Source organism: Perna viridis, chromosome 9 (genome assembly GCF_037379345.1).
Source record: "Perna viridis isolate PV_CMFRI_1.1 ecotype Kerala chromosome 9, ASM3737934v1, whole genome shotgun sequence".
Taxonomy (NCBI): domain Eukaryota; kingdom Metazoa; phylum Mollusca; class Bivalvia; order Mytilida; family Mytilidae; genus Perna; species Perna viridis.
Window position 1 is genome coordinate 44,487,864 of NC_142453.1, and position 27,427 is coordinate 44,515,290.

The 27,427-nt window shown below is 32.2% G+C and overlaps 1 protein-coding gene across 1 annotated transcript; it reads right to left on the bottom strand.

Moving 5' to 3' along the window:
* Window positions 1–343: 343 nt before the first annotated feature.
* LOC148608668 (uncharacterized) lies at window positions 344–8,834 on the bottom strand. Its single transcript, XM_088543483.1, has 6 exons — window positions 8,669–8,834; window positions 7,994–8,065; window positions 5,883–5,997; window positions 4,824–4,958; window positions 2,914–2,989; window positions 344–2,221 (listed from the first exon to the last, which is right to left on the bottom strand). Exons 2-6 carry the CDS (start codon window positions 8,060–8,062, stop codon window positions 2,143–2,145), a joined length of 474 nt encoding a protein of 157 aa, XP_088399609.1. The 5' UTR covers window positions 8,063–8,065; window positions 8,669–8,834; the 3' UTR covers window positions 344–2,142.
* Window positions 8,835–27,427: the final 18,593 nt, after the last annotated feature.

Consider the following 27,427-nt stretch of genomic DNA (forward strand, 5'->3'; position numbering starts at 1 on the left):
TACCTACTTACTTTGAAAACAATGTTTTTCTTTAATCAGAGAAGAAAGAATTTTTCATCTATTTCTTGATTAGTTTTTAAATAAATAATAACCATATTTTAGCCGCATTATATCACAATACATTAATTTCAAAATGATCCTTGTGTTATATTTTTCCTATGTTTTCTGTTACGGCTTGAGTCCATCGGTCTTTGTTGCCATTAAATAACCACTTTCCCTTTGCAATCAGATTTGTTATTAAACAAGCGACCCTTACATCACATGCGCGGATTAAGGTCACCAGAAGTCACGTGCATACGAACTTATCTAGGTCGATTTTTTGTCTTGCAAGACAATAAATAATTGACACCTATTTCATGTATTTAATGCATTTAATTTGTGGATATCAAATGAAATTGTACAAGAAAAGTACAATTTAGTAGAAATAATTCAAAGTTAAGGTACATTTCAAAAGAAACGAATATTTACGAAAATGACAGCTAATGCAGCTATAAAGTGATTCTACTACTCCAAAAAAGCATGAAAATGAAGCCAATGTTCCTGATTTTCTTTTACATAGTGATCTATTCATGAAATACAGAAGTCTAATAGATCAATACGAACTTGTCCATTCATTCCCTTTCTGAAGAATTAACAAAAGTACGTTAAGAAAATCTCACGTTTCACCAGTTACATTGAGAAAATTTGGAACCCTGCTAAAAATAATTTGAAACATTTCAATTATTTATACTTCCTGTGCGGAAGTCTTTACTTATGGCTAGTGGGAACTTTTATTTTCTTTCAATAAATTTGTCTTATTATCTATTTTTGTTTGTTAGAGACAAAATATAAACATAGTACAGCCAATGTACTTAAAGACAATATGATTACTCCATAGACAAGATAAGTACACATATTTATCAGAATGTGAGGGCCTATTTATTTGCGTAAAACATGACATGTGAGCAGAAAAAGTGTATAATGAAATAGAATATATTTGTTTCAAGATTTAACTTTGAAGATAACATGAAAACAGACAAATCATTATTAACTGTATAAATAAAATAAAATAAGGGAAACTTAATAATTAATTAGCAACTCTGACAAAAACAAAACTGGGGGTACTATATTTAGTGTGGCAAGTGCGACGTTACCAAACACAGTAAGGGAAAGAAATAATTTGCTTCAAACTTTTCGCTTTATATCAGTTCAAAATATACCATGTTTGTATATGCGTTGTAAGTGTTTGTTTACGAACTTTAACGTTTACACCATATCGCATATCCTATATCACACCTCTAGACCTATATCGCATACCCTATATCACACCTCTAGACTTATATCGCATACCCTATATCACACCTCTAGACCTATATCGCATATCCTATATAACGACTCTAGACCTCTATCACATACCCTATATCATACCTCTAGACTTATATCGCATACCCTATATCATACCTCTAGACTTATATCGCATACCCTATATCATACCTCTAAACTTATATCGCATACCCTATATCACACCTCTAGACCTATATCGCATATCATATATCTCGACTATAGACCTATATTTCATACCCTATATCATACCTCTAGACTTATATCGCATACCCTATATCATACCTCTAGACTTATATCGCATACCCTATATCATACCTCTAGATTATATCGCATACCCTATATCACAGATCTAGACCTATATCGTATATCATATATCACGACTATAGACCTATATCACACACCCTATATCATACCTCTAGACTTATCATACCTCTAGACTTATATCACACACCCTATGTCATACCTCTAGACTTATATCGCATACCCTATATCACACCTCTAGACCTATATCACATATCCTATATCACAGACCACACATGAAGTATAGTTAAAATACAAGTTGTAATGTACATGACATGTCAAAATCTGTATCACATGTAGAGTCAAACCTCTAGACCTATATAACTATATCGCACCGTGGGACAGTGGCCCTTTAGGTGATGTAGGAGTCTGGGGTTGATACTGCATGTGATACAGATTTTGTAAACAGAATAAAATAATAGATTTAAATTCAAAAGGTACAATACTGAAATTATTTTGCAGTAAATAAACTGCATTACAGCACCACCTAAAAAACTATTTTAAGCATATCTCTCATTTTCATGCAGATTCATGTAGAGTAGTTTTCGGAGGAATATTATTTGAAACTTCATTCCCACTGCTCACTGAGTTACTATGTCTGAAAAGGAAAGACATGTGCATGTAAATAGTGTTCAAGGTAAATAGCATACTACATACTCTGAATACTGTCTACCGCTAACAGTATTAGTAGTAGTTGGCCGTTGTTGCACTGAAATCAATGATACCGTAAAATGTCAAATGGTCAATGTATACCACATATTTAAAGAAACACAAATTCTCTCCTATGAAGGACAATATTAACCAAAAAAATAAAAAAATAACAATACAGTACCCCCAGAGAAATATCAGTACAGTGACTAAAAAATAACAATACAGTGGCCCCAAAAGAAAAAGAATAACAGTTCAGTGACGTGGACCTCCCCCCCGAAAAAGGAAAGAATGACAGTACAGTGACCCACAAAACAAAGACTATACAAAACTTAATTGTCGATATATACATGTATTTGGTAGAACCACCTTTTGTCCGAAAGAGCTATCAACACACCGGCCTAGAAATTGGAGTAGGCCACTCGAGTGCAATATAGACGTTTAATGATAATATAACGACCATTGCAGCCTTGAAACATTAATGTGTTTTACAACATTTGTATGCCATATCAATAAAATAATGAAAGTTTTGATTATCAAAAAAGGTAATGTCGATAAGAATTTATAATTCAATTGACACAATTGTAAATTTTCTATTGAATTCTATAGTTTTATCTATAATTAGCTATATAATCTATATACCTGCTGAGCATGTAGAATACAAATGCTAGTATAATACATAAAACGACAATAACAACAGTTATTCCAACAATCAAACCTGTAACAGAATAAAGAATGATTTATAACCCTTTTCAAGCAATATGAATCGAAACATCTTTAAAATGTGTTGATTAAAAACATTTAACACAAGACATATCGGTACGAAATACCACGCAAAGTTTCTTCATGGGAATATGCAATACCGTGAGTACTACAAAAATGAATGGGGTAATCATGGAAATATACAACACCGTGAGTACTACAATACAAGGGGGAAATCCTGGGAATATAAAATACCGTGAGTACTACAAAAAACGAAAGAATAATCTTGGGAATATCCAATACCGTGCGTACAAAATAGATTCAGGGCATTTAGAATACCGTGAGTACTACAATAAAAGGGGTTATCCTGGGAATATTCAATACCGTAAGCACTACAAAAAAAAGGACAGTCATGGAAATATAAAATACCGTGAGTACTACAATAAAATGGAGGTTATCTTGGGAATATTCAGAATGGTGAGTACTTTAAAAAAGGGGGAATAAAAATATACCGTGAGTTCTAAAAAACAAAGAGGCAGTAATTGAAATTTATTGTACTGTGAGTATTACAATCAAAGGAGGTAATTTTGGAAATATAAAATACCGTTCTACAATAAAAAGGGGGAATCCTTGGGAATATTAAATACCGTGAGTTCTGCAAAACAAAACGACAGTCATAGAAATATAAAACAGCGTTAGTACTACAATAAAACGGGGTATTTCTAAGAATACAAAATACCGCGAATACAACAATAAAAAAGGAACTCCTTGGATTATAAAATACCACGAGAACTACCAAAATTGGGGTAATCAAGGGAATAAACAATAAATAATACTACAAAGCATAGGGCTGTAATGGGAATATAAAATATCGTGAGTATGACAATGAAAGTGGGTAATCATAGAAATATAAAATATCATGAATACTACAAAAGCAAAGAGGTAATCCATGGAAAATAACAATACCGTGATTACTTCAATAAAAGGGTGAATCCCTGGAAATACAAAATACAGTGAATATTACAAAAAGGAAAGGACAGTCATGGACATATAAAACACTGTGAATACTACAATAAAAGGGGGTTATTCTGGGAATATGCATTACCTTGCATACTACAATAAAATGGGAAATTATGGGTATATAATATGCCGTGAGTAGTACAAGAAAAGGGGTAATCGTGAGTACTACAAAACAAAGTTGGTGGTAATCTTTGGAATATACAATATCGTCGATAAGTGTTTTATATTCAATTAACACAATTATTATTTTTTATTTAATGAAATAAAGGGGCAGTTTTGGGAATATCAAATACCATAAGTACTACAAAAACGAAGGGGTAAACATGGGCATATACATACACGTGAGTCCTACAATAAAATGGAGTAGTCATGGGAATATCTATTACCGTGAGTATAACAGAACAAATGAGAAATCATGGGACTATACCAAACTGTGAGTACTTAAAACAATAAAGGGATTATCATGCTAATATAGAATACCGTGGATACTATAAAACCAACAAATCTTACAATATAATGAACTGAATAAAATATCTTTGACAGGTAGAGGTTGTTTTACTTTCAAATTTGAAACGATACTTAAAACCATTGTGCAGCATTATGTTTTACTTTAATTTTCAAGTTTACTTTTAGTTTTGATATATGCATTGGAGAACGTGTCTGTTTAAACAAAATTAGTAACACCTCATTGTCAAACCTGGGTACATCATTGAACACCTCAAAGCTGTAAACTCATAGAATGAAATCAAAGACATATTCATTATTTTATCCTGTCAGGTAAGGTAAAACATACAACCATTAATGTTTTATAATCATTTTGTAGTAAATACCTATATTTGTTTTATTAGAATCTGTAGAGCTAGTGTCTGTTTGATTATTATTTTGTGTAGTACAAGCACTACTGTCAGCAACGCAGACTCCATGACATCTTTGTTGACCTTCAGGACAATTAGAGGTCACCAAACCTATAATTTCAAAGCCATACTATATTCGACTCGATATTATTCTACCCTAAGTCACAGTGATAGTGTCTTAAAGAATGTTCTTTTTCAGTCAAAATTTTTATTATACATGATACGCTATCAAACGCATTTCTACTCTGTCAGTTTTTTTTTCTGCTGAAAAAATGAAGAAAAAAACGATCTTTTGCTGTATGATAAAAAAAAATAATGTTTATGAAGTGTAAATATAACTTTGGATAGAATTAAATTAAATGCAATATACTGTTACACTCACAAGAATTGTCATTAATACCGTCTTTAAAATTGTTTTAATAGTTTTGTAGTAGATTAAATGTATTTTGCATTGAAATTGACATACTATGAATTTTGTGAAATATTCTTTGTTCATAACAGTCATAAAACGAAAGATAATGGTCAAATCAGTAATTGATTATTTTGTTAAGGAGATTGACAAACCGAATTGTAATTGTATATAATTCAATCTTTGATATGTGTTGGAATTAACCTTGCAATATGAAAGAAAATGATCCGATCTTTATATATAACATAATTATGCAACAATTTCTATCGATAATAACGTCGTTGTTTCTTTAACTGATGGGACAGCAACTTTAATATTTTAAAGTTTTATAGCAAAGCAGGAATCTCTAAAATTGCACAGCATTACTTTTGAACTCTTATGTACTTATGTATAATTACTTTTTGTGTTGTTGTTGAATAAAATGGCTATAAATCACACTTTAATGGAGATAAGAACATAAAGTCGTATTATAAATATGCTTTACACAAAGCTAATGTCAGGATGTCTTTACCACTTCCTCTTTGTTGGACGCCCTGTGATTTTGAAATTTCATTATGATGATTGTTAATAGGTTAAGACTGTGATATATATTGAGTAAATAAATTTTTATCACTTGAATTTCTTACATGAATCTTCGTCAGATAAATCCCCACAGTCAGTGGTGCTGTCACACCATTGACTGCTCGGAATACATTCACCATTCGTGCATTCCCTTTGGTTAACGGTGCATGTTCCGTGTGTCTAGAACCAAATCAAACATTCTGTTAAGGTGTGCAGGATATTGATAATGCATTTTCAAGCACAAATTTATCGTAATGAAACGACATGAAAACCGTATGCAGATTTCCTATATTGTTTTTATTTCTCACATAAAACAAAACATACCTGCGATATGGTGTACATTGGTGTACTATGTAAAAGCAATTTTTGAAACAGAAATACGAAGATTTTAATTATAAATAGTCTGAGAATTTATTATCTTAGACAATTTTGAAAATTATTTTTATTGCAGCAACGTCAATATGAACATGCGCATTATGATATTTCATGATTATACTTAACAATGACATATTAAACAGCCTGTATAGAACCATATATGTTATACAAATCACCATACAATGTATATATTTACTGCACTAGCGTTAAATACTTAATAACAGGACGTTAGTATATATATCTTCCGTAGCATATATACTCGCTGTCTTATGCTTCAATAACAATTTTCGAACCAAAATACTCAACTAACTTTTCAGAAAGTTTTTTAGACGAGTATGTACAGCATTGTCATTATACTACTTATATGTGATTTAATATCAATTTTGTCCGATTTGTTTTTACTTGACTCCATTATGGAACGAAGAAGTGTTCGGCAATTTTGTTTTCTGTTTGGTTACTTCATTTTTAACGAACGATGAAGCTTTGTACCATGCATATGACGTAATTAACATCGATATGTCCGCACTCCATGATTTAAACAACCCTTAACAGAATGAAGAATAACGTTTTAGCACAGTACGAACTTGTTAAAATGAAATCTAGTAAAGTAAAAAAAAAAATGAAAGAAATAATTGTACTTTTAACAGTGTAAACGAAATACCCTTTTTGAATCGTGAATGGGGCTGCATTATTGACACTAGACTATAACCAGATTATCCTCACTTGCAATATAATGGAGCAGGACATATTTCATATTACTAGTGCTTAAGTACTACCTTTATTTTGTCTTGTTTTCCTTATCTTCTGTTTTTCAAGAAAATTGTTTTATTCAATTTGCTACACTGTAAATGAAGGCCATCTTTGGTTCCATTTTTCCATTTTTGGTGGAGTCCGAGTTGCTCATTTACTTTTGTTACTTTGTATGTATGATTTTAGTTAGTTTGTGTTCTTTGTTATGTGTGTCTGTTTTCCATGTCTGGTCTTTGTCCCTGGATTACATTCTTTTGATTACCGCTATAACCTTGGTTCCCTTGATTACTCTTTCAAGTACAGACCCTGCTTTGTTTTTAATTTTGAGGTATTTCAAGTTTTCCAATGCTGACATTTCGGTATTTTTGCAGAAATATGGACAAATTTCATCATGTAAACTGACAAAAACTATAGAGATTCGTGTAACATCTTAAAGACCAGGGGAACAAATGAATAAAAAAAACGTATACACACTGAAATCAGACGAAATACATTGTATTTTGTTTGTTTGTTTGTTTGTTTGTTTGTCTGTTTTGTTTTTTGTTCTTTGTTTGTTTGGTTTTTTTTTTTTTTTTTTTTTTTTTTTTTTTTTTTTTTTTTTTTTTTTTTTTTTGGGGGGTGGGGGTGTTTTTATATTTTGGGAATTTTTTTTTATAGTTAAAAAGAAATGATTTGGATAAGAAGAACAATTCATTAATTTTCTTAAACAAAGGTTATACAGCTACATATTGGTTTAAAAGAAGTATGACTTATTTGTTAACAAGCATCGCGTCTAACGTACTGCATCTCTTAACACTGCAATATATCTGCTATACTTAAGGGAATAAGTATACGACGGGTTACTGAACATAAAGAATAGGTCATATTGTTCATGGATGTCTTATCAGTATCGTATTCTATAATTGCTTGGTATAAAAAAAAGTAGAATAACTATAATCAGATATGCTCGAAACCTCAATATGATATTTTTTCATTCTATAGATTCAGTAGAAATAGTTTTTAACTTATGAACAAAATAATTGACAAACTGATGAATACAAACAAAACTTACTTCTTTAAGACAATAACCCATCACCGTCATTGTGATTAAAGAATAGAAAACTAAGTGTTCCATTTTCATTACCTGTTAATACAAAATAAATATGAAGATTATACGGGAATGTAATAATTTCTATCTTGTTGAATATCCTCTGACTAATATTTATAGAAAGACAATAGTGTTCTTTTTGTACAACTGATTTTTTTATGTTCTTAGATATCCTCGTTTGTTTGTTTGTTTGTTGTTTGTCATTTTTATGATGTTGTTGTAGAAAACATCTTTTATTTATTCCGACCAAGTCGAAGTTGAGAACACTTTGATATCAAGTGACATCAATGATGCTTATCCATGGCAAGCTAACAGATATAAATTACAACTTTGCATTTCATTGGACAAATGTGATAGCAACCGTGAAATTTACGGCTGCATATGGGGCATTAGTGTCCGGCATATTTTCAATAACTTTAATATATTAAATAATCTTTTATAAATTGATCGGTTGGGATATTTTTGTTTTAAGCTAGAACTTGTTTAAGTTTGATTTTTTAATGAAAGAATGCATAAATTTCGTTACTTCAAGTTGACAGAAATCTATATACTTATTTATATCATTCAGCGTTTTGGAAATGTGCATTCGAATGATTATGAATATACATAACTGCATAATAATACAAAAAAGTAACTTACGTTAGTGAAGTCTAGGTTCAAATTGTAACCGTAGTATCTACAGAATTTGGTAAAGAGAATCTCATTTTATATATGATGTAACAGAAAATTTTCGAAATACCATTAAACTTTCAATTACGTAGACATAATTTTAAATAAGCGAATCAAGTAAATACAGTAAAATCAATTGTTGTCAAGGAAGTAACTGATAAGGAGGTTTATATATCATTACATGGAAAACAGAATATCAAAAATAGAATTCGCTTAAATAATTCTATTCATAAAAACTTGTTTGAACATCAACACAAAACACCTTTTATGTCAATACATTTAAATTAGAAATGCAAAATAATCCCCATTCTATGAATATAGGTTAAAAAGGACGATGATTAGAACACGACACAGGGTAATAATGCTCCGAGGTCAAAAGGTAGATTCCGATAAAAATTATAATCGACTTAACTTTGATATCTTAGTATCAGTATAAGTCGGGTTATTAGCATGTTACATTCAACTCTCTCCAATACTTAACTTGCAAACGTAAAAATGAAAACTAGGTCGGGAGAACGACAATATGAATGACAGAATATTGCCTTATTTCAAAATCAGAATTTTTTTTTCGGCTTTTCCCTTCATTTACACATTATACACATACGTTCAAGATCAACGACATCAACAATTGAATCAGCTTCTCAATGAATCGATGTCTTCCTGTTCTTTTCTTATCTCTCTCAATGCAATATCTACTACAAACTTAATTCCATTTTATGGGGCGTTATTCATAGTATTTTTGTCGCAAGAACTTTATGGCGACAACTAATTCAAAATCTTTATGACCAAATTAAATCACAGTTTGTGAATAATCTAAATCTTAAAAAATATGAGACGTGGTATGATTGCAACGAAACAGTAATCCACCAAAAGTCAAGCAATAAACAATTAAATTTCTACAAGCCACGGTCTGAAAACTCATACCACAAAGAAACCTGTAAAAAACAAAAAAAGAATAAATGAAACTATTCATAAAAGACGAAAATCGACCTAATCTATAAGAAATATGTAAAACGTATTAAAATGAACATAATGAACATAACAACAAACGACAACCAATACAATACAGATTCCTGGCTTGGAATAGGCACATAAGTATGAGGCGACGTTTAACATGTTTGTGAGCCCTCAACCCTCCCCTACTCTAGAATGGTGATGGAAAACTAAACAATAAAACGAGACTTTAGAAATATTGTAAATTGTAAGTTTTATTATTTATTATCGGAAATTGATCGAAATGCCGCACTTAATTTAGTATTACTTTATAGCTTGTCTGCTGGCGCGAATGTCTGTGCTGGGAAATTATTTATTTATGCGCCGTTAGTGAGCCAAAATAGTTATGTAATTCATATTTTTCGTAATAAATTTCATCTTTGATAAACCTTCAGTTATATTGTAAAGGTTTTTCTTTGTGAATGTGTTTGATTGATTGTGCCGATCAGGAACCAATATGTTCTTTGTGTAATTGTGTGTGTTTTCTACACGATTGTCTCTCAATACATTGTTTTCATCACCTTCAGCGTAAAAACCGTTTAAATTGATTTTCAAACGTTTAATTATTCCATTTGTAATGTTTTTATTTGACAGTTAAATTTTAGTTTTAGAACATGAACAAACAAATGGCTCATATAAGTGTAAAATAAACAAAAGGCTCCCGTTTCTATTCGATTGATTGGTGTTAAAATACTTTTTCATTAAGAAATATTGTTTTAGGTTTATTTTAGGTTGAATATTGTGACTGACATATATTTTATGTTTTTTTCTTGTAGTTTTCACGTCAATGGTTTTATGATTTATGTGCCAATCGTTCTATTGATTGATGCTCCAATGAAATTGCAGTTTGTGGGTCAATGGTTTTAACAACCATGGTTTATACGTCAAAGGTTTTCAAGATTGATCATTAATATGCGTCTGTGTATTATGGATTATGCGTTTATGTTTATGTGTATATGTGAACCTTGCGATACTTTGCGATATTTACATTTGAAGTCTTATACCTTAGTAAATCATTGACCATTGTACCTTTGGGTATAACTTTTATTCTGACTCGAAAAAGTTCTCGTTTCTTCTGTAAGCTAGATGAACATCCGAACGCAACTGATAATCACATATAATTTACCCAAACAGAAGTTAAAAAAATGTCCAACAAGATTTGGTGGAAACAACTCTTAAAATGTCTACGGGTTGGCTACTATAAACTTAGCTTTTCTACTTTTAGCTTGACATCTGCAAAATGTACCACCAAACCTCTTTCAAAACTTTTAACTTCTATACTCACAACTGTCAAAGAGGGTCTGCAGTGCTATCACAACACTTGTTACTTCCGTAGTGGTATTAATTCAATGTGGATCCTGAAAAATTCGTAAGAAACAATTATTTCAAGACTATTATCTGAATATAATAACATTAAAACCTATGATTTTTCAACACTGTATACTTCTATTCCCCATACTTAGTTAAAATCCCGACTTAAAAAGATCATACATCGTTGTTTTTTCCATAAAAGATGGTAAACCTAGATATAAATATATAGTTCTGGGTAGAGATTCCCCATACTTTGTATGAAATAATTCCAAATCATCTTGCAAATACATAGAGGAAGTTGTTTACAAAATGCTGGAATTTTTAATCGACAACATATTTGTCCAGTGTGGTGGACGTGTTTTTCAACAAACGGTCGGCATTCCAATGGGAACAAATTGTGCTCCTTTACTTGCTGAACTATTCCTTCACTCTTATGAGGCTGACTTTATAGCTGATCTGATCAGAAAGAAAGAATATCGTTTGGCTAGATCATTCAATCTCAGTTTCCGCTATACAGATGACGTATTATCTTAAAACAATCCTAATTTCGGGGATTTGATACATCGCATCTACCCAAAAGAACTTGAGACAAAGGATACTACAGACACTGTGAAGTCAGCCTCTTATCTTGACCTACACTTAGAAATCGATGGTAAAGGAAAACTATTAACCAAACTTTACGACAAACGTAATGACTTTTCATTCAGAATTGTCAACTTTCCTTTCATCTGTGGCAACATCCCTTCAGCACCTGCGTATGGAGTGTTCATATCACAACTCATACGTTATGTCAGAGATTGCCGAAACTACGCAGACTTTTTATATCGCACTAGAACTCTAACAAATAGGCTTCTGGAACAGGGTTATGTTGCTACAAGATTGAAGTCATCACTACAGAAGTTCTATGGTCGTCATCATGAATTCGTGGATCGTTATGGTGTATCCATCTGCACCGTGAAAACTGATTTTTCAACGGTTCAGAGTTTTCCTTTCCTCGTTTGTCTACCCCGGACTTGACTTTTTATGAGCAACTCGGCGGGTGTTTCTAGAAAAGCAGAGGACGTTTACACTACCGGTGCACCTGGTCTATGCTCCCATTTTTTAGTCGAGTCCGAGTTGCTCATTTACTTTTGTTACTTTGTATGTGTGATTTTAGTTACTTTATGTTCTTTGTTGTGTATGTCGGGTCTTTGTCACTGGATTACATTCTTTTGATTACCGCTATAACCTTGGTTCCCTTGATTACTCATTCAGTAGACAAAGTTGAAAGTATCACTCTTAACAGCTATAAATAGGTAGATGTTAAGATTTTAGATCAAACTGCATAACTAGTAAGAAAAGAACCATGATCCAATACTTATCACAAGATAAACTATCATAGTAGGTCTTTTTCATACTATATTTTTTGCAAAGTAATCTTTTGACGAGCTACGATAATTGTTCTCCGTCAGAAAACATGCCGTACGTTCTCAAGTCATTGAATGTAAAAGCTTGTTATGACTGTTGTTGCACGCGTCTGATATCTATTTCAATACGTTAGTTTACATGTGGAAAGATATCAAATTTCTTTATAGACATAACTGATAAAAATCACTGGTTTATTTAACCACCAGATAAACACAAGTTTTATCATTATAAATGAATTACTTTTTTTTTCAGATATAGCCGGTCATTTTTTATTCGAGGTATCTTTGCAATGTAATGTGAAGATACAATGTGTGGTCTACTAAGGGAAATATATGGTTTACCTTATGTCTTCCCTGCACAACTCTCAATTTGAGGAGTTTGGTAAAGTTGAAACAGTCAACTATGAATTAATATTTAAAAGTAAACTTGTCAAAAGTTATAGTGTCGTCGTGTCAACTATTTAGTGACATATGTTGCTTTTTCAATATTGAAATGTTTAAAGCGTTAATATCGTTAAGTGAAAGTATTTACTACAATGTCGTTCCCTTCCCTCCAAACCTGTAGTTTGACACGCTCCTGATTTTCAATCTTTGTATTGGTAAAGTTTCCATATTTGTACGGCAGTGATATGTATCGAAAAGTCCATTCGACAGTATCAATTTCATTAAAAGTGATGAGTGGTAATGAATTGTATAATTTATTTATTATTACATGTAGAAATTTGTTCTCAATGGAGGACAACGCAGTCATATCAGTTCAAGGTGAATCACATAATCCCATTTTAAATAAGGAAGTTAGAAGTAAACTTTTATCTAATATGGTATGTGCTAAACACTTATACTCGGGAATGTACATTTTACATTAAATGCTTCACTAGTAAAGCCGGCACACCATTAGGTGAAAACAAATACACATAATAAGTTTAGAGGGTACTTCAAAACTACTGAAGTTTTGTAATGGAATAATTGACAATACGAAGAAAGCCCATTTAGTGAGGTTTAACACAAACATGTACTGTTACTATAATTTTCAAATTTGGCTTCTGTCAAACAGTTAGTTCAGATTGAGACAAGAAATTCAAGGAGGATGTACTCATGACACACATGTAGCTATACTATTTACGTTAAAATGATGTTTTAGAGTATTACCTTGCATTTTTCATATCGGTCCGTGTATATGTATTTACACGAGTCATTCATATGAAGACCTAGAGCTTTGCTCGATGACTGAAATGGGTTGAGGTTTGATGCAAGGGACGAATTGAATACTCTTAAATAACATTATTTGAATCATTAGCAGTTAGCAGCTGTGAACTGATACCAGCTTGCAATTTACGGAATTATTAAAGGGGCAAATACGTTCATATATTGTTTCTAGATATGCAATAAAATATACTAAGTATGCATTTTCTTGGCTCCTTATTTTGATACATTTACCTTCTACAAATTTGTATTTTGTTCGTATTTATTTTCACAAATAAACAAATATATTTAGGTATACTCCTACTGACCGCCTAATATAATTGGATGGAGTGGTGAATTTTTTTTAAGTTGTAATGCATTCGTTGGTTTTAAAGATTTGTGACTATCTGTTGTATTTTTCTTCTCGTTGATTTCTTGCGTTCACTCTTTTTTGAGTTTAACGAATGTGTAATAATAGAATACTGACGGTTTTAAACTCGCAGTTTACTGGGAAGATTATTCCATAAAGTGGCAGCTGCCTTGTCGAACCTACGATCACCGTACGATTCGTTTTCACTCTTGACGTTTCACGTGTCACAGAGTTCTGGGAGCGTAGTGATCTTGATGGGCAATATAGAGTCAGAAGCTTTTGGAGATATGCTGGAGCTATACCATGCAGTGCTATAAAGCATAAAAGCATAAGATAAGTTCGTATTTTAATTGGAATTCAACAGATAACCAGTGTAGGTCAGTTAAACCAAGTGCTATATGGTCATATTTCCTGCGCCGTGACATCAATCTGGTGGTAGCATTTTGAACTCTTTGAAGCTTGTCGTATTGTGCATGTAATAATTATGGGTTAATAATTGTTTCCTTTTTACTGTATGCCATTCTTAGCTAGATATTAAACATAAACTCATGTTGCTAATGCAATGCTAAACCTTATATCAGAATTAATATACTTTACATATCAGTAAATTTTGGAATACAACGGCATGATATAAACATCCTGCATTTTTTTTCAGGATTAGGGCGAAATAAATCTTCACATTGTGCTCTTTTAGTCAAAACATTTGTTTGTTTGTTTGGGTTTAACGTCCGAGCAGCAATATTTCAGCTATATTCAGACAATGAACATGAAATGGATGATAAAATGAATATGAAATGAAAAAAAAAAGGATGGGTCACAAGGATAATAGGGTTGATTGCCACTGGAAAAAGAGGGGATGGGTAAGGTCGGGCAATTTAGTCTCCTGTGGCGGAGCGCAAAGGTTCCTACTCCTTTCGAATACCACAGCAGGGTTCTTTAACGTGCGAGGAACGTGGCATCTTTCCCAACACGGTGCACCACTATGGTTTGCGGTCAGGTTTTCCGTATTATAGCCTGACAACCCCAGCATGTAACACGCCAGGGGTACCCCATTCCACCACCTGGGGCACACATCCCAGTTGCTCTGTGGGCAGAGCGCCTAGCCCCCGGCTAGGTTTCTGAGCACTATTTAGTCGCCTTATACGACAAGCTTAGCGCTGCTGCAGGCCTATGTTTTTAACACCCGGACCTGCACGGGGCTTTAGTCAAAACATAGTTTCGCAGGGGTTTGTATCTGTTAGAATATGATTCTATTGATCTATTTTATCACTGGTATTTTTAACACAGTAATTTTATGTTTCGGAGTTTTATTTTATTTAAATGGAAATATTTGCTTTTATTGTTTTTAATTCTTCTTATTTCATTGAAATGATCAATATATCTATTTTCTAGATATTTTTACTTTTGCTATAATTTTTAGATTCAGTAATACATTCTTATCTTGGTTGAGTTTTAACAGGTTGCTAGTCATCCATGAGCTGATGTCCTCAACATAAGCTTCAAGTCGTGTAGATATTTCGAACCAGTTGTTAATTGGTTCAATTACTAAATATATCTGCGAATCATTAGCGTAACAATGATAAAGTATGTCATGTCGTCTGAAAATTTCTATTTTTATACTATTTAAATAATGTTTTAATACTTAATTATCCTTTAATTACATAGTTTGTAATTTTTTGTTCGTCTTTTCTTTTGTGGTTTTACACATTTCTATATCTAAGATACATAATTACTGTTCTGAAAAATATTTCTCCTTTCATTTTCTTTTGTATAATTTTAGGTGTTGATTACTACATACTTTGTATTGTGTATCATTTATATGCTGTAAAGCGCTTAGAATAAATGCAGTTTAGATTGGCGCTATATAAATATTGTAAATAATAATATTTTAAAAAATCAGATCAAACAAAAATGATTCTTTCATATTAATGTTGTCATCACTAAGCCAATAGCTTAGACGAATGATTTATTAAGTATGCCTTACAAGAAAACTCGAATAATAAACAAGAAAAGTCTGATACATTGATAATAATGCATTACAAAACATGATCAGGGAATTTATCCTACTTATTTCTCCATTACATTCCTAACGATTATCAATCAACATCATAATTCGTTGACTTGAATTTGATATTGTTCTGGTACAAAAGGAAGTGTGATCAAGAGAACCAAGATTCCAGCAGAAAACAAAAGAATGTATACCAGGGACAAAAGCAGACATCAGTAACAGACACAAACAACGAAGGACATGCAATAACCAAACTAATACATAACCCTTAACGAAATGTTTTATTACATATACTGCAACGACTAATGTATGTTTAGCCTTGGTTATAGAATTTTATCAGTCATAAATCGAAAAAACGATCTTATAAAATTGTGTTTGCCATTGTTCAAATTGATATCATACTTGATATATTTGTGGAAAGCGAATGCTTTATTGATTATACCTATCTGATCAGTATCACATTTTATTATTCATCAAATCAAAAAAAGAATTAAAGAAGTTTGGAATGCAATAAGTGCAAGATTTTTATTCCAACAAAAAAAACTTAATTAAATACAAATGCCCATTTACATTTATATTGGGAACGGCAGAAGATTTGAAATTCTTTCAATCAAACTTGTGAAGGATCGTTGTCTGATACGTAGTTATCTAAAGCAGAGGCATATACATCCCCGGGTTGTATCAACCCTAGTATTATGAATCGTTTGTTGTACCTCTTATACGTTACCAGTAATGGTAATGCGACAGTAAACGACGCCCCTGTGATTCATAAATACCTCAATAAATCTGCTTGTAACGACACCGAGTCATCGATCTCAAGTTTTTTTTTTCTCCGTGGTTATTGAGTAAAGTGAGAATTTTCCTACTAAACAATGGACTCCTACAAAGCCCGCAATGTAGCAATTGGTTGAATATTTCAGTTTATTTATACACCTGTCATCTCCGGTAGCCTTGATAGAGAATAATATTAATTTTCTAAGATATCTTTATCTTATATGACAGAAGTAGCTAATATTTTGACAAACATTTCTCTTCAATTACTTCTTCACATATCAAAACGCTATGCAGTTTGATGATTAAACTGTTTAATGACATTCCTTTCGTTATTGATTATTTCAACATTTCTTTCTGTATCTATTAGAAGGTGTAACATATCTATGACATAACATCTTGTTGTCAGAAAACAAGGACAAAAAGCAAATTATGTGTAAACAAAACACGTCAATATTTTATAAATTTTGTTTAACTAGGTCAACATAGTACATTATAGTAAATTTTGTTATTAATTTCTATGTCCAAATAAGGACTAAACGTCATTTGGCTGTTAGATATTTCCAACCAATCAAATTGTGTTGTAATCCGATATACGCACCAAAAAGTATATGTTACATTTTGAAACTTTATGTGTTTAATAAAATGTTATTGTTTTTGTGTTTATTTGGAAAAAATCATTACCAAAATGTGATTCTGTATTTTACATCGGTTAACAACTGTCTCTACAATATATATATATATATAAAATAAGAAAGAAATTAATGAATTTGTAAAGTTCGCTCAACGACGATTATTCACGTATTGACGATATAGGCAGGTATGCAGATGAAAGGGCATTAAATCGAAACGCGTGACTATATGTTAAGATATGTTATAAATTGGCACACTGGGTACTCACATGCAAAAGGAAAAGGCATAAAAATATGTAAAAGAACTTAAATTACACACTTGAAAATAAGGGCGACACCACTTTTTTCGGCCTAAATCAAAGTTTCGCCTAAAGTCATATATTTTGAGTAAAATTTTTCTCCCAAAACGGCAAAGGCGCACATATATATATATATATATATATATATATATATATATATATATATATATATATATATATATATATATATATATATATATGTATATATATATATATATACATATAATCCATTTGTTAAGCCTAAGAAAAATTGAAATGATAAAACCATAGAGTAGTATGGATACATTTTTAAATATATGAAGAAATTCGCGAATTTCGCATGGTGTACGCGTGAATAAATAAAATGTACAAATTTAAGATGTTGTGACATGTTGGTTAGACACAGACAAAATGCTGCGCTAAGATACATGTTCAACCAAGTACCATTATTTTTAGAATATACTATCTGCAGCATCTATACATGTAAAACTCAAAATTTCATAGTTATTAGTTCACTAAAGGTGACGAAAAAAGCTTTTAATAAAGACCGGGTAGCACGCAACGTGTAGAAAACGTCGGGGGAAAGACAACGTGACGTAACAACATACGTGCGTATTTATCTACTATTAGACAATAAAACTCATTATTTTTTTTTCAGAATAAACATGATATTCTGTATAATTATTCAGTCCTTTAAGCGTGAATATACTTTGGTAAAGATGCTATTCTTCGTTATATTTTACAACCGTTATCAAGAAAGTAGCCAATGGCCAACGTCGAAAAAAATAAGATTAGTGACATAATTGAAATACGGACAAAAAGGCTTTTAACAAATAGACTGATTGAACATTTTATATGTATTTTCATTGGGGTTATGTAATAAGTTGTCAATATAGTTAATAAAAGTCCCGATTAAAAAAAGAGGTTCGCATAACTTAAAAAAAATGTCTAACATTTTGTCTTCAAATCGATTTATTTCCATTTTTACAATGTCCGCATCAAACGGGAGATGTTTGTGATATTGTAATACGCTTTGATCTTATCATTACGTCATGAAAAATATGACATCGTCTGCAGCACAAACTGCTTTTTTCCAAAAAAAGTTTGTTATATCAAAATACGCCAAGAAACATCTTCGATATTTTGAAGTGAAATGGGAAGCAAGCATTTCTTAATGTTACCCGTCCGAATATGAAAATAGATGTTCTTCTGATCGAATAATGCTTTCCCTCCACAATTAATGGCATCTTTCAAAGATTTATGATTATAATCCTAAAACAACAACCATTTTTGAACATTTTGATATCTATACTGCCTTTGTTAACTCCACATTGTAATAGCAACATTCAAGTTTTCATAACCAGCCCCGGTTCAGTCGAATGTGACACTAACAACGTAAGCAACGTGTAAGTACGTGTAAAATTGACTAAAAAATGTGCAGTAGCAAGATCTGAGAATATATCTGGATTATTCGACGATGCACAAGTATAATTATGTTCTCTTGCAGCTTCAGTACAAGTGGACTTACATACTAGTAGTATACAGGGAGTAAATAGTGTTATATTCCTACTTTCTATGCCTGGTTTCTGGGACTGTATAAATTATTACTACCTGGAAATTGGGTACGACTCCGGGAGAGGTTTTGGGAGTGTTGTTGATCGTCTGATGGATAATTTTTGTGATGTGTATTCACGTATAGTTGATTGTGAAAATTTATTGTTTGAAAATTAATAATTTAAAAAAGTTAAAGAAGTTCGTAGTTCTTTAGTTGATAATTGTACCCCAGACCTAAAGAACGCGACAATAGTACAAAACTTGCGGGTGATTATCCTTCATCATTCTCTTGTAGTGAGTATATTATTTAGTTGAATCGTACAGTGGGTCCCAATCATTTATACTGTAAATACAGGTCTATAATATTACTGCTGTAAACATATTGTAAATCCTTTAAGCAGTGTATGGTAAATGCCTTTTATTTTAGAAAACCTATTTTACATACGAGTCTTTCTCTTCAACGTTAAGCACAAAATTATAACGGCTGCTAAAATTCAAGGCCGGATTCGGGATTTCAGGTTTGGGGTGTTAATATGAAGAGTTACAAGACAATTGGGAAAGAGATTACTGAAAAGGCAGATTTCTTGCAACAAAAATCCCTAATTTATGGGGCGTTAGCCCGGTACGCCTTTTCATGGATTCGCGTGATGAAATATGAAATAGCTAATATAGAGCTGCTAGCAATATCAAGGATTTTTATTTTTATTTTATCTTATTTTATTTGTTTTTTTATTTTGATCTCTGAAAATATTTACTAGTTACTTTTCTGTATTTTGGTAATTCGCTGGTGCATTTGTTGCGTTTTACCATGTCTGTTCTTTTTTTTCTTTTGCTAGTATATAGGGTGGAGTTCGAAGCATTTTGCTTCATGTCGTATATTTTAAAATACACCAGGTGAGGTACCTACGGAAGATGTGCCGCCCACTCAAATTAGGAGGGAATAATTGCATTGGATGGCAGTTCATATAATATTTTACACCAAATTTATGGTATAGTATTACTGCGTAAGGTTTTCCATATTGGCTTAGTTATTTGTCTGAGCTAGGCTAGCCATATTGAACTGACGCGTAGACATATTCCTATAGTTCTAGCCGAGGACCAATAACTTAGCCAATATGAAAAACCTTACGCAATTATGCCTTTATTGACTACCAAGTCCAATACACTAGGCCAATATGGACTTTAACCAGTCCAGCATGACGCATTGTACGGGGACGGCTTAATCCCAAATTGGACGTAATCATATTTAGGCTAATATTCGAACTTTGGTCATTAAAACTCATTAATCCTTGAATGTACTAAAACCTAATCTACAGTTACTACCCAGAATTCTACAAATATTCGTCCGCTTAAAATTACGCATACATTGTGCACGTGAAAAGGGTGTCAACGGCCGCAGGATCCAGATATTCTTAAATGGGAGGGATCTTTCGGAGGGGTTCAAGCTTTTTTTATATATTACAACAAGATTAGCTTTTTAAAAGGCCATCCATTCGGGCGATTTTGAAACAAACAGAAAAAAATTGTCTTATTTTCCTGTACAAGACTGGCAAAATTGTATGACTCTTGTATATTCTAAACAATTTCTGCATGCATATGTTACGGCTACAAGTCGTTTCTAATGATATCATTAATTCGGTATTTACCTACTGTATTACATGTCACTGTAGTTACAGATCTATGGTTATGCAGTACAAGGGAAAACTATAATATTCAACTGAAGTCAAAATTGGGCTACGGAAAGTTCCGGAAATCTGGATGACTTGAAAACACAGTTTAATTTCTGACATTAATTTTATAAAGTATATTATCAAATAAATATTACATTTTTACTTAAAAATCATAAAAATTATTTTGTATACATGTACCTTCAGGTACGGCCATTATACCTTTTCAACTTTTAGGACTGTATAAGGGACTGTATATACATGTACATGTAATATTATAGCTTTACTACTTGAGGTCCTAATTCCATGCATGTCAATACATACATGTACATTGTACATGCATATATTCTCAAGCGAATACTATCTACTAACTTTAAATCCTTTTCTCAATGACAAATTTAATAAATTCTTGTTAGAATAAACGAAGAAATTAGATGAGTGACATAACGTACATGAACAATGGAATGGAATAGACGGATAACAGGGTCAACCAATTTTGATTGCCATTGGAAATAGGAAGAGGTGTAGAAAATTAAATTTAGTCACGCAAAAACTTGTCGAGTCGAATTTATGCAAATTTTCGCGGGAATTGAAATGTTTTTGGAATTTAAAAAATATATTCTGACCACGAAAATCGCCACAAGTCATCAAAAGAGTCCCAGGTGTGTCAATTATGATAATATTGAACGTAAATAACAAATAAGCTATTTTTTACTATTATAGTAGAATAAATACTCTAGGGTGACTGGATAGACTATCCAAGTGTATTTCGTTCAGCATTTTTCTAATCGGCGTTGTGACGTCTATTTTGCCTTTTACGGACTGATTTGAAGTTTACACCGGATCGAAAAGTTCCGGGGTCACACGTCATCATGCAATTTTTGTCCACATCACGTAATGAAGAGACCACATCACCTAATGAAGAAACCACATCACCTAATGAAGAAACCACATCACGTAAAGAAAGAAATCACTGCACGTAAAGAAAAGAAAATGCACATAAAGTATTTAAAGATCGAAATAACGTAAAGATGAAACGACCTCACGTTATAAGAAAACCATTGCACGTAAAGATAAATCCACATATTAACGTAAATATATGTTGACATAACATAATCATAAAACGACATAACGTAGACAAAATTACAGAACGTAAAGACGAAATGGCAGAACGTAAAGACAAAACGATATAATGCAATGATGTTCCTACATAACGTAAATATAAAATGACTACATGTAATTATAAAACCACAAAAAGTAACATAAAATTGACAACATGTAAACAAATGTGTATCTCATCAGACAGTTTAGGCGTTCCATATATTCACGTCTTTCAAAATGTCAATTTTGACATTAAAGGCTACACTTGTAATAATCTTGTCGGTATAACATTTGAGGGTGTCTTTTTTTTTTTTTTTTTTTTCTTAATTGTAAATACACGCATGTCCACATACAATGTATGGATGATGGTGTGTTGTATACCTATACACAGAGGTGTTATTCAGCACTCAAACCTCGTTTAGTACGTCGAAAAGAGCATACTGGATACGGCGTGCCGTACCAACAAAAATTATTGGCCCGACGCCAACCGTTCCTGCTGCTGCGTTCCTAAAGATACATACACACACTTGAAGCTACTTCAACCTCTAATCATTTGCATACCTACATGTACATATATTTCAACTGCATGAAAATGTATCTGTTTTTTTTCTTAAACTTTGCGTCATAATATTTCAACGGATCAGAAGTAGAGCAGTTCTGTGTTTTTTTTTTCACTAGTGTTGCAGTCTACATGTTCATTTGTTAATGCCATGTATGCATACAAACATTTAAAATCAGTAACGCTCCTATATTTCGCATACATTTACATATTTAATGGGATACCGGTTTCGTGGAAAGTTTCACACAAAAACAAGTAGATGTATAAATGCCAGTGTAACGGACATGATTCCTTAAAACACGTGTAACCACATGAAAATTCGTATTTTAGTATTTAACATACGATCCAGGGGAGGGGATAACTATATGAATATTACCGTTCAAAAATGTGCAAAAATTTTGGGTATGGTTTTCCGATTTGGATATATAAATTTGATAGTATAAATTACATGTATAATCAACTGGGACGGATGCCTTACATGGCTTTTCATCAATATATACTCATCAAAATGTTATAGTGTATAAAGGAAAACAAATTGAAAAATTATACTTTGCTAATTTGTTTTATCTAAGTGTATAAGATCATGGTTCGTTCACTCGATCACACCCACACATAAACCACGTCGGACCTCAGTTAATAGTTATGTAAATTAGTAATTAGACCACCAAACGGATGGATACGAGATCCTTCTCAGGAGTTCAAATTACTGACTGGTTAATATTTTCAAGTCTGAAGTATACAGTCTGAGCTATCTTTTACTTTCTCATATGCCACGTTCTGTTGAAGGATATCAATGAGTTTTATAACTGTACCATAAAGAGCATTGCATAGCGTAATAATATATTTATTGGTGTCGTTGTACAATCCTTAAGACTTTTATATATAAACGTAGGATTTAAAAAAGTATAACTCGAAAATTATTATTTTGTGTTTCATTTGTTTTCTAGTTATCATCGGGAAACATGTATCGAAAAACAAGGGGGATGGTAAAAAGTGAAAAAACAATTTGCAATTCACGAAAACTACTGAGGAACGCGACATTAGGGTATCACATAATTCCTCGCCACGAGGTGTGGCGGGTATAAAAAATTTAAAAAAAAGAAAAAAGAACAAAATTTTTAAAAAATAGTAATAAAACACGAGAGATTTGAACACACAAAAATCGGGAATGGTCCTTGTTATGGTTCTTGTGATGATATAAACAGCGCACAATCCGATTACATCTATATGAATTTGAACTTTTGTATAGTGTTCAACTCTCAATTATAAGCGCGATCTAGGTTAATAATGATGTGGGGTGGGTGCATTTATTTGTTTTAATAATTTAAAATAAATTGTCAAACATGGGCTATTAAGACGGTGTCACATAATCTATTACATGTAGGTAATATACATGTAGGTACTGTTAATGTTATACGAAGTATTTTTACCTCCTTTATAATTGAAAATTTAATCTATTTAAAGCAAACTTAGTACAAAATGGGCATTTGGTATCAAAGACAAGCTGCTACTACATGTTTTTATGGACTTATATACATTTTTGGTCTATAGTGAGCACCCATTACAATGATATTAGTAGATGTTGGCGGAGCAAGCCGTCGTGAAGCCTGACCAAAGAACTGTCCTTATGTCAAAATATAACTTGTCCTACTACATGTGGCATCTATATGCAAGCTGCTGTGCTGATTTTCTGACTCAGTCTCATACAAATGTACCTCATGTGAGTGTGTGAACATTTCCAAAAGCTGCAGTAAGTCAACCAAAGAGTGAAACAAATCTCCATTGGACTCCACTTTGTTATATGGCCATCCCCCTGATTTTGCAATGCTTAAAATAAATTAGTTCATTTACATATGACTGGTTTATTAGGTATACATTTACAAGACTTAGGGAAAAGTCGATCAATATTAAACACAAAATATTCCTTGTAATAATGATGAAATATTTGTATACTCTCAGTGGTTTACATGTACCATGGGATTTTGTTCTTCTAACACTTTAGTTTATAGTATGTGAAACATATGAGTGTTTAGAATAAACAAAGCCGATGTAATTAAACGCAATTAATTTGGTAATTAAGAGTTTAATAAACATCTTTTCGTGATAGGGCTTGATTGGTGTTGTAGAAAGCGCGGCTTAATTCTTTTACCTTTGAACGGTGTCGGCTTGTGACTTGCATAATCTGCAAACGCGTTTCGCAGATTTGCAATCTTTTGATGACTTAAGTTTTTTTTTCTACAATTACCCGATAAATTGACCATAGGTATTAAAAATCATCAGCATAAGAAATTATTTTAAGTCAGAGGTATACTGAATACACTAAATATGGATACAAATCTAGAAACAAAACTATGACTTAATATTTTTTAGAAGTAAATACATGAAACATTCAGAATCAAAATCTATTAACTACATTTATAAAAAAAATTCTAAAAACAGCATATAATTAAAGAATATTGTCAAAGGAGGGCAGTTTATGCTCACAATGTTATGACTATACAAGTCTATAGTCGGCGTCACATAAATAACATACTGTTAAAATTTGAATAAAAATATTTTCTACGACTTTATTGACACCTACCGTCGTTTAAATTGTCTTAAATGACTTGCTCATTCGTTTAGCCAAACGGCTTCTCCCTAAACATTGAATCGTTAAATTCCGGTCAGATTTTAATTCTAGGTGGCAATATTTACATTGTAAAAAGTCGGCCATGAATACAGTGATCGGGTTGCTAGGAGATGTTGTTTACGTTTAAATGGTTTGTCCAAAAACCGAAGAACCCAGAATGCAATTCGGCGTTATTTCGGATATCTCGGATTTATTTTACGCGAACAACGTATAATACCGAGAAGTTGATCAAGCAGACGATTGTCACCGGAGTTCGACGGGAACTTACGCACTTCGTTTGTAAACAAATCGTCCCGTAAAAACCAACATGGCGGATATTAGTATGGGATTTTCCCGTAAGGATTTGTTACGCATGATTTAAGCTAATAAGCGACTTGTTTTTGAGAAGCTGTTTGGCTAAACGAATGAGCAAGTCATTTAAGACAATTTAAACGACGGTTGGTGTCAATAAAGTCGTAGAAAATATTTTTATTCAAATTTTAACAGTATGTTATTTATGTGACGCCGAGTATAGACAATGATCCAACAAAGTCTGAAATAGTCTTACTCTCTTACATAGCCTTGATAATTTTGTGTTAAGATTTTTCAGTATATTTTAAGACGGTCTAAGATTGTGTTATGATGGAAATGGCCGTTTAAAACTCAGTTCTAGTGAATAAGAATAACAGCAGTTTTCATTTTAAGTCCCTCTAACTAAATTCCGAATACTTATTATGAGGCTATTTTTTTTGTCCAGAAACTGTGTTAGGCCTACTTTGTGTTATTGGGTCACGAGGAACGATACACTTTGCATGCTTTTATTCAAAACGGCTTAATAAAATTAAAATAAAAGTATCCTGAAAGTAGTTATTTCGTTACACTGAACATTTTGTATCTCACCGCATAGGATATACAACGTGTACAAGTCTTTCGTCAGTATAGACAATCGTCAACTACTGTCGTATCTAATTCTTTTTTTTTTTCATTTTGTAATTTATTTTAATTGTACGTATTATTATATCATATATTGTACCTTTAATTTGATGGTGCGCTGTAACCTGGTGCAATTCTTCACCCATGTCCTAATACAAAAATATTTGTTCGTTGCGAATATAAATCTAGTGAAGAAAAAGTCAATTAGATATATCTACCTTGATGAACAAAAATTCCTATTTCCCAAGGAAGAGAATCGACGATGCATTTTCTTTTGAAAATATTGTGGACGTGTTAAATGAAGGGTAAAAATGATATTACTGAACTGATCAATCTAGGCAGTAGTTAAAGGAAATAGTCTAGTAGGGAAGTACGTATAACAAGGGCAATATCAGGACAAAAAACTGTAAGTTGGAAAACTACTACAATTGTCTTGGTATGGTACCTGCATTTCAAAATGAAAGGTGGGTTTAACCAAATTTTATATAGCACTTAACTCATGCTTCCATTAACGTTCATTATTTCCAGTAAAATTCAACACAAATGGGCCGCATCAGGTTGTCTCTAGTCAAAACTTGAACTTTGTGTCAAAGATGTGTCAAGTTAAAGATGAAATAATAATTATAAACAAGTAAAAAGTACAGAAATTAGTTTGCACGCATTATGAAAATTTAGCATCTATAATTTGTTTGTCAGAAATAGAACATTTTTTAATAAGATAAGGATATCGGAAATAATTTGTTTAGGCAGGGTTTGAGACGTTTTCTTTTCTAATACCTCTGGTCCAAAGGCCTGTCTATTAGTGGCGTTTCAATAATTAAGAAGTAAGGATAGATGCTACTAAATCTGACATAGCTTAACAACTGGGAAATATAAACACCACACCATATGCGAGACTAGCTAGTATATTACTGAACAAGAAAGAGAAATTTGTTATTTTTCAGACAAAATCGTCTCATTTTTCATATATAGTTTTGTACTGAATTGACTGCTGTCTTCAAAATCGAGTTGAAGTTCTAAAAATGACGCAGTGGAAATTTTTAGTTTTAGTGGATTAACAAACGGCTGTCATTCTCCAAATTTAGGATCATTAATGTAGAGAACATCGTCAATGTAAAGATCTAGCCTCCTTAACATTTTTGTTTTCACAAAATTTTGAAATATCATACACTGCAAACCGAACTTCTTTTAAGCGCATCTTTTTCGAAGAAATTCTGGCGATGTTCAGGTTTATTCAGTAGCACTCTCCAAACTTCAAACAAATGAGATGCCGCAATGTACAAAACAAAAGGAGTCGAACCATTGGTTTATCGATTGAAGATCGAACTAGATTCATGTTAGAAATGCAAAGATTTT

Excerpts from the sequence above, each read along its gene's own strand:
- LOC148608668 (XM_088543483.1), bottom strand. The coding sequence starts at position 8,062 with ATGAAAATGGAACACTTAGTTTTCTATTCTTTAATCACAATGACGGTG. Across the intron at positions 5,998-7,993 it reads TGGGTTATTGTCTTAAAGAA|ACACACGGAACATGCACCGT; the intron begins GTAAGTTTTGTT and ends ATTTGGTTCTAG. Across the intron at positions 4,959-5,882 it reads TTTATCTGACGAAGATTCAT|GTTTGGTGACCTCTAATTGT; the intron begins GTAAGAAATTCA and ends TTGAAATTATAG.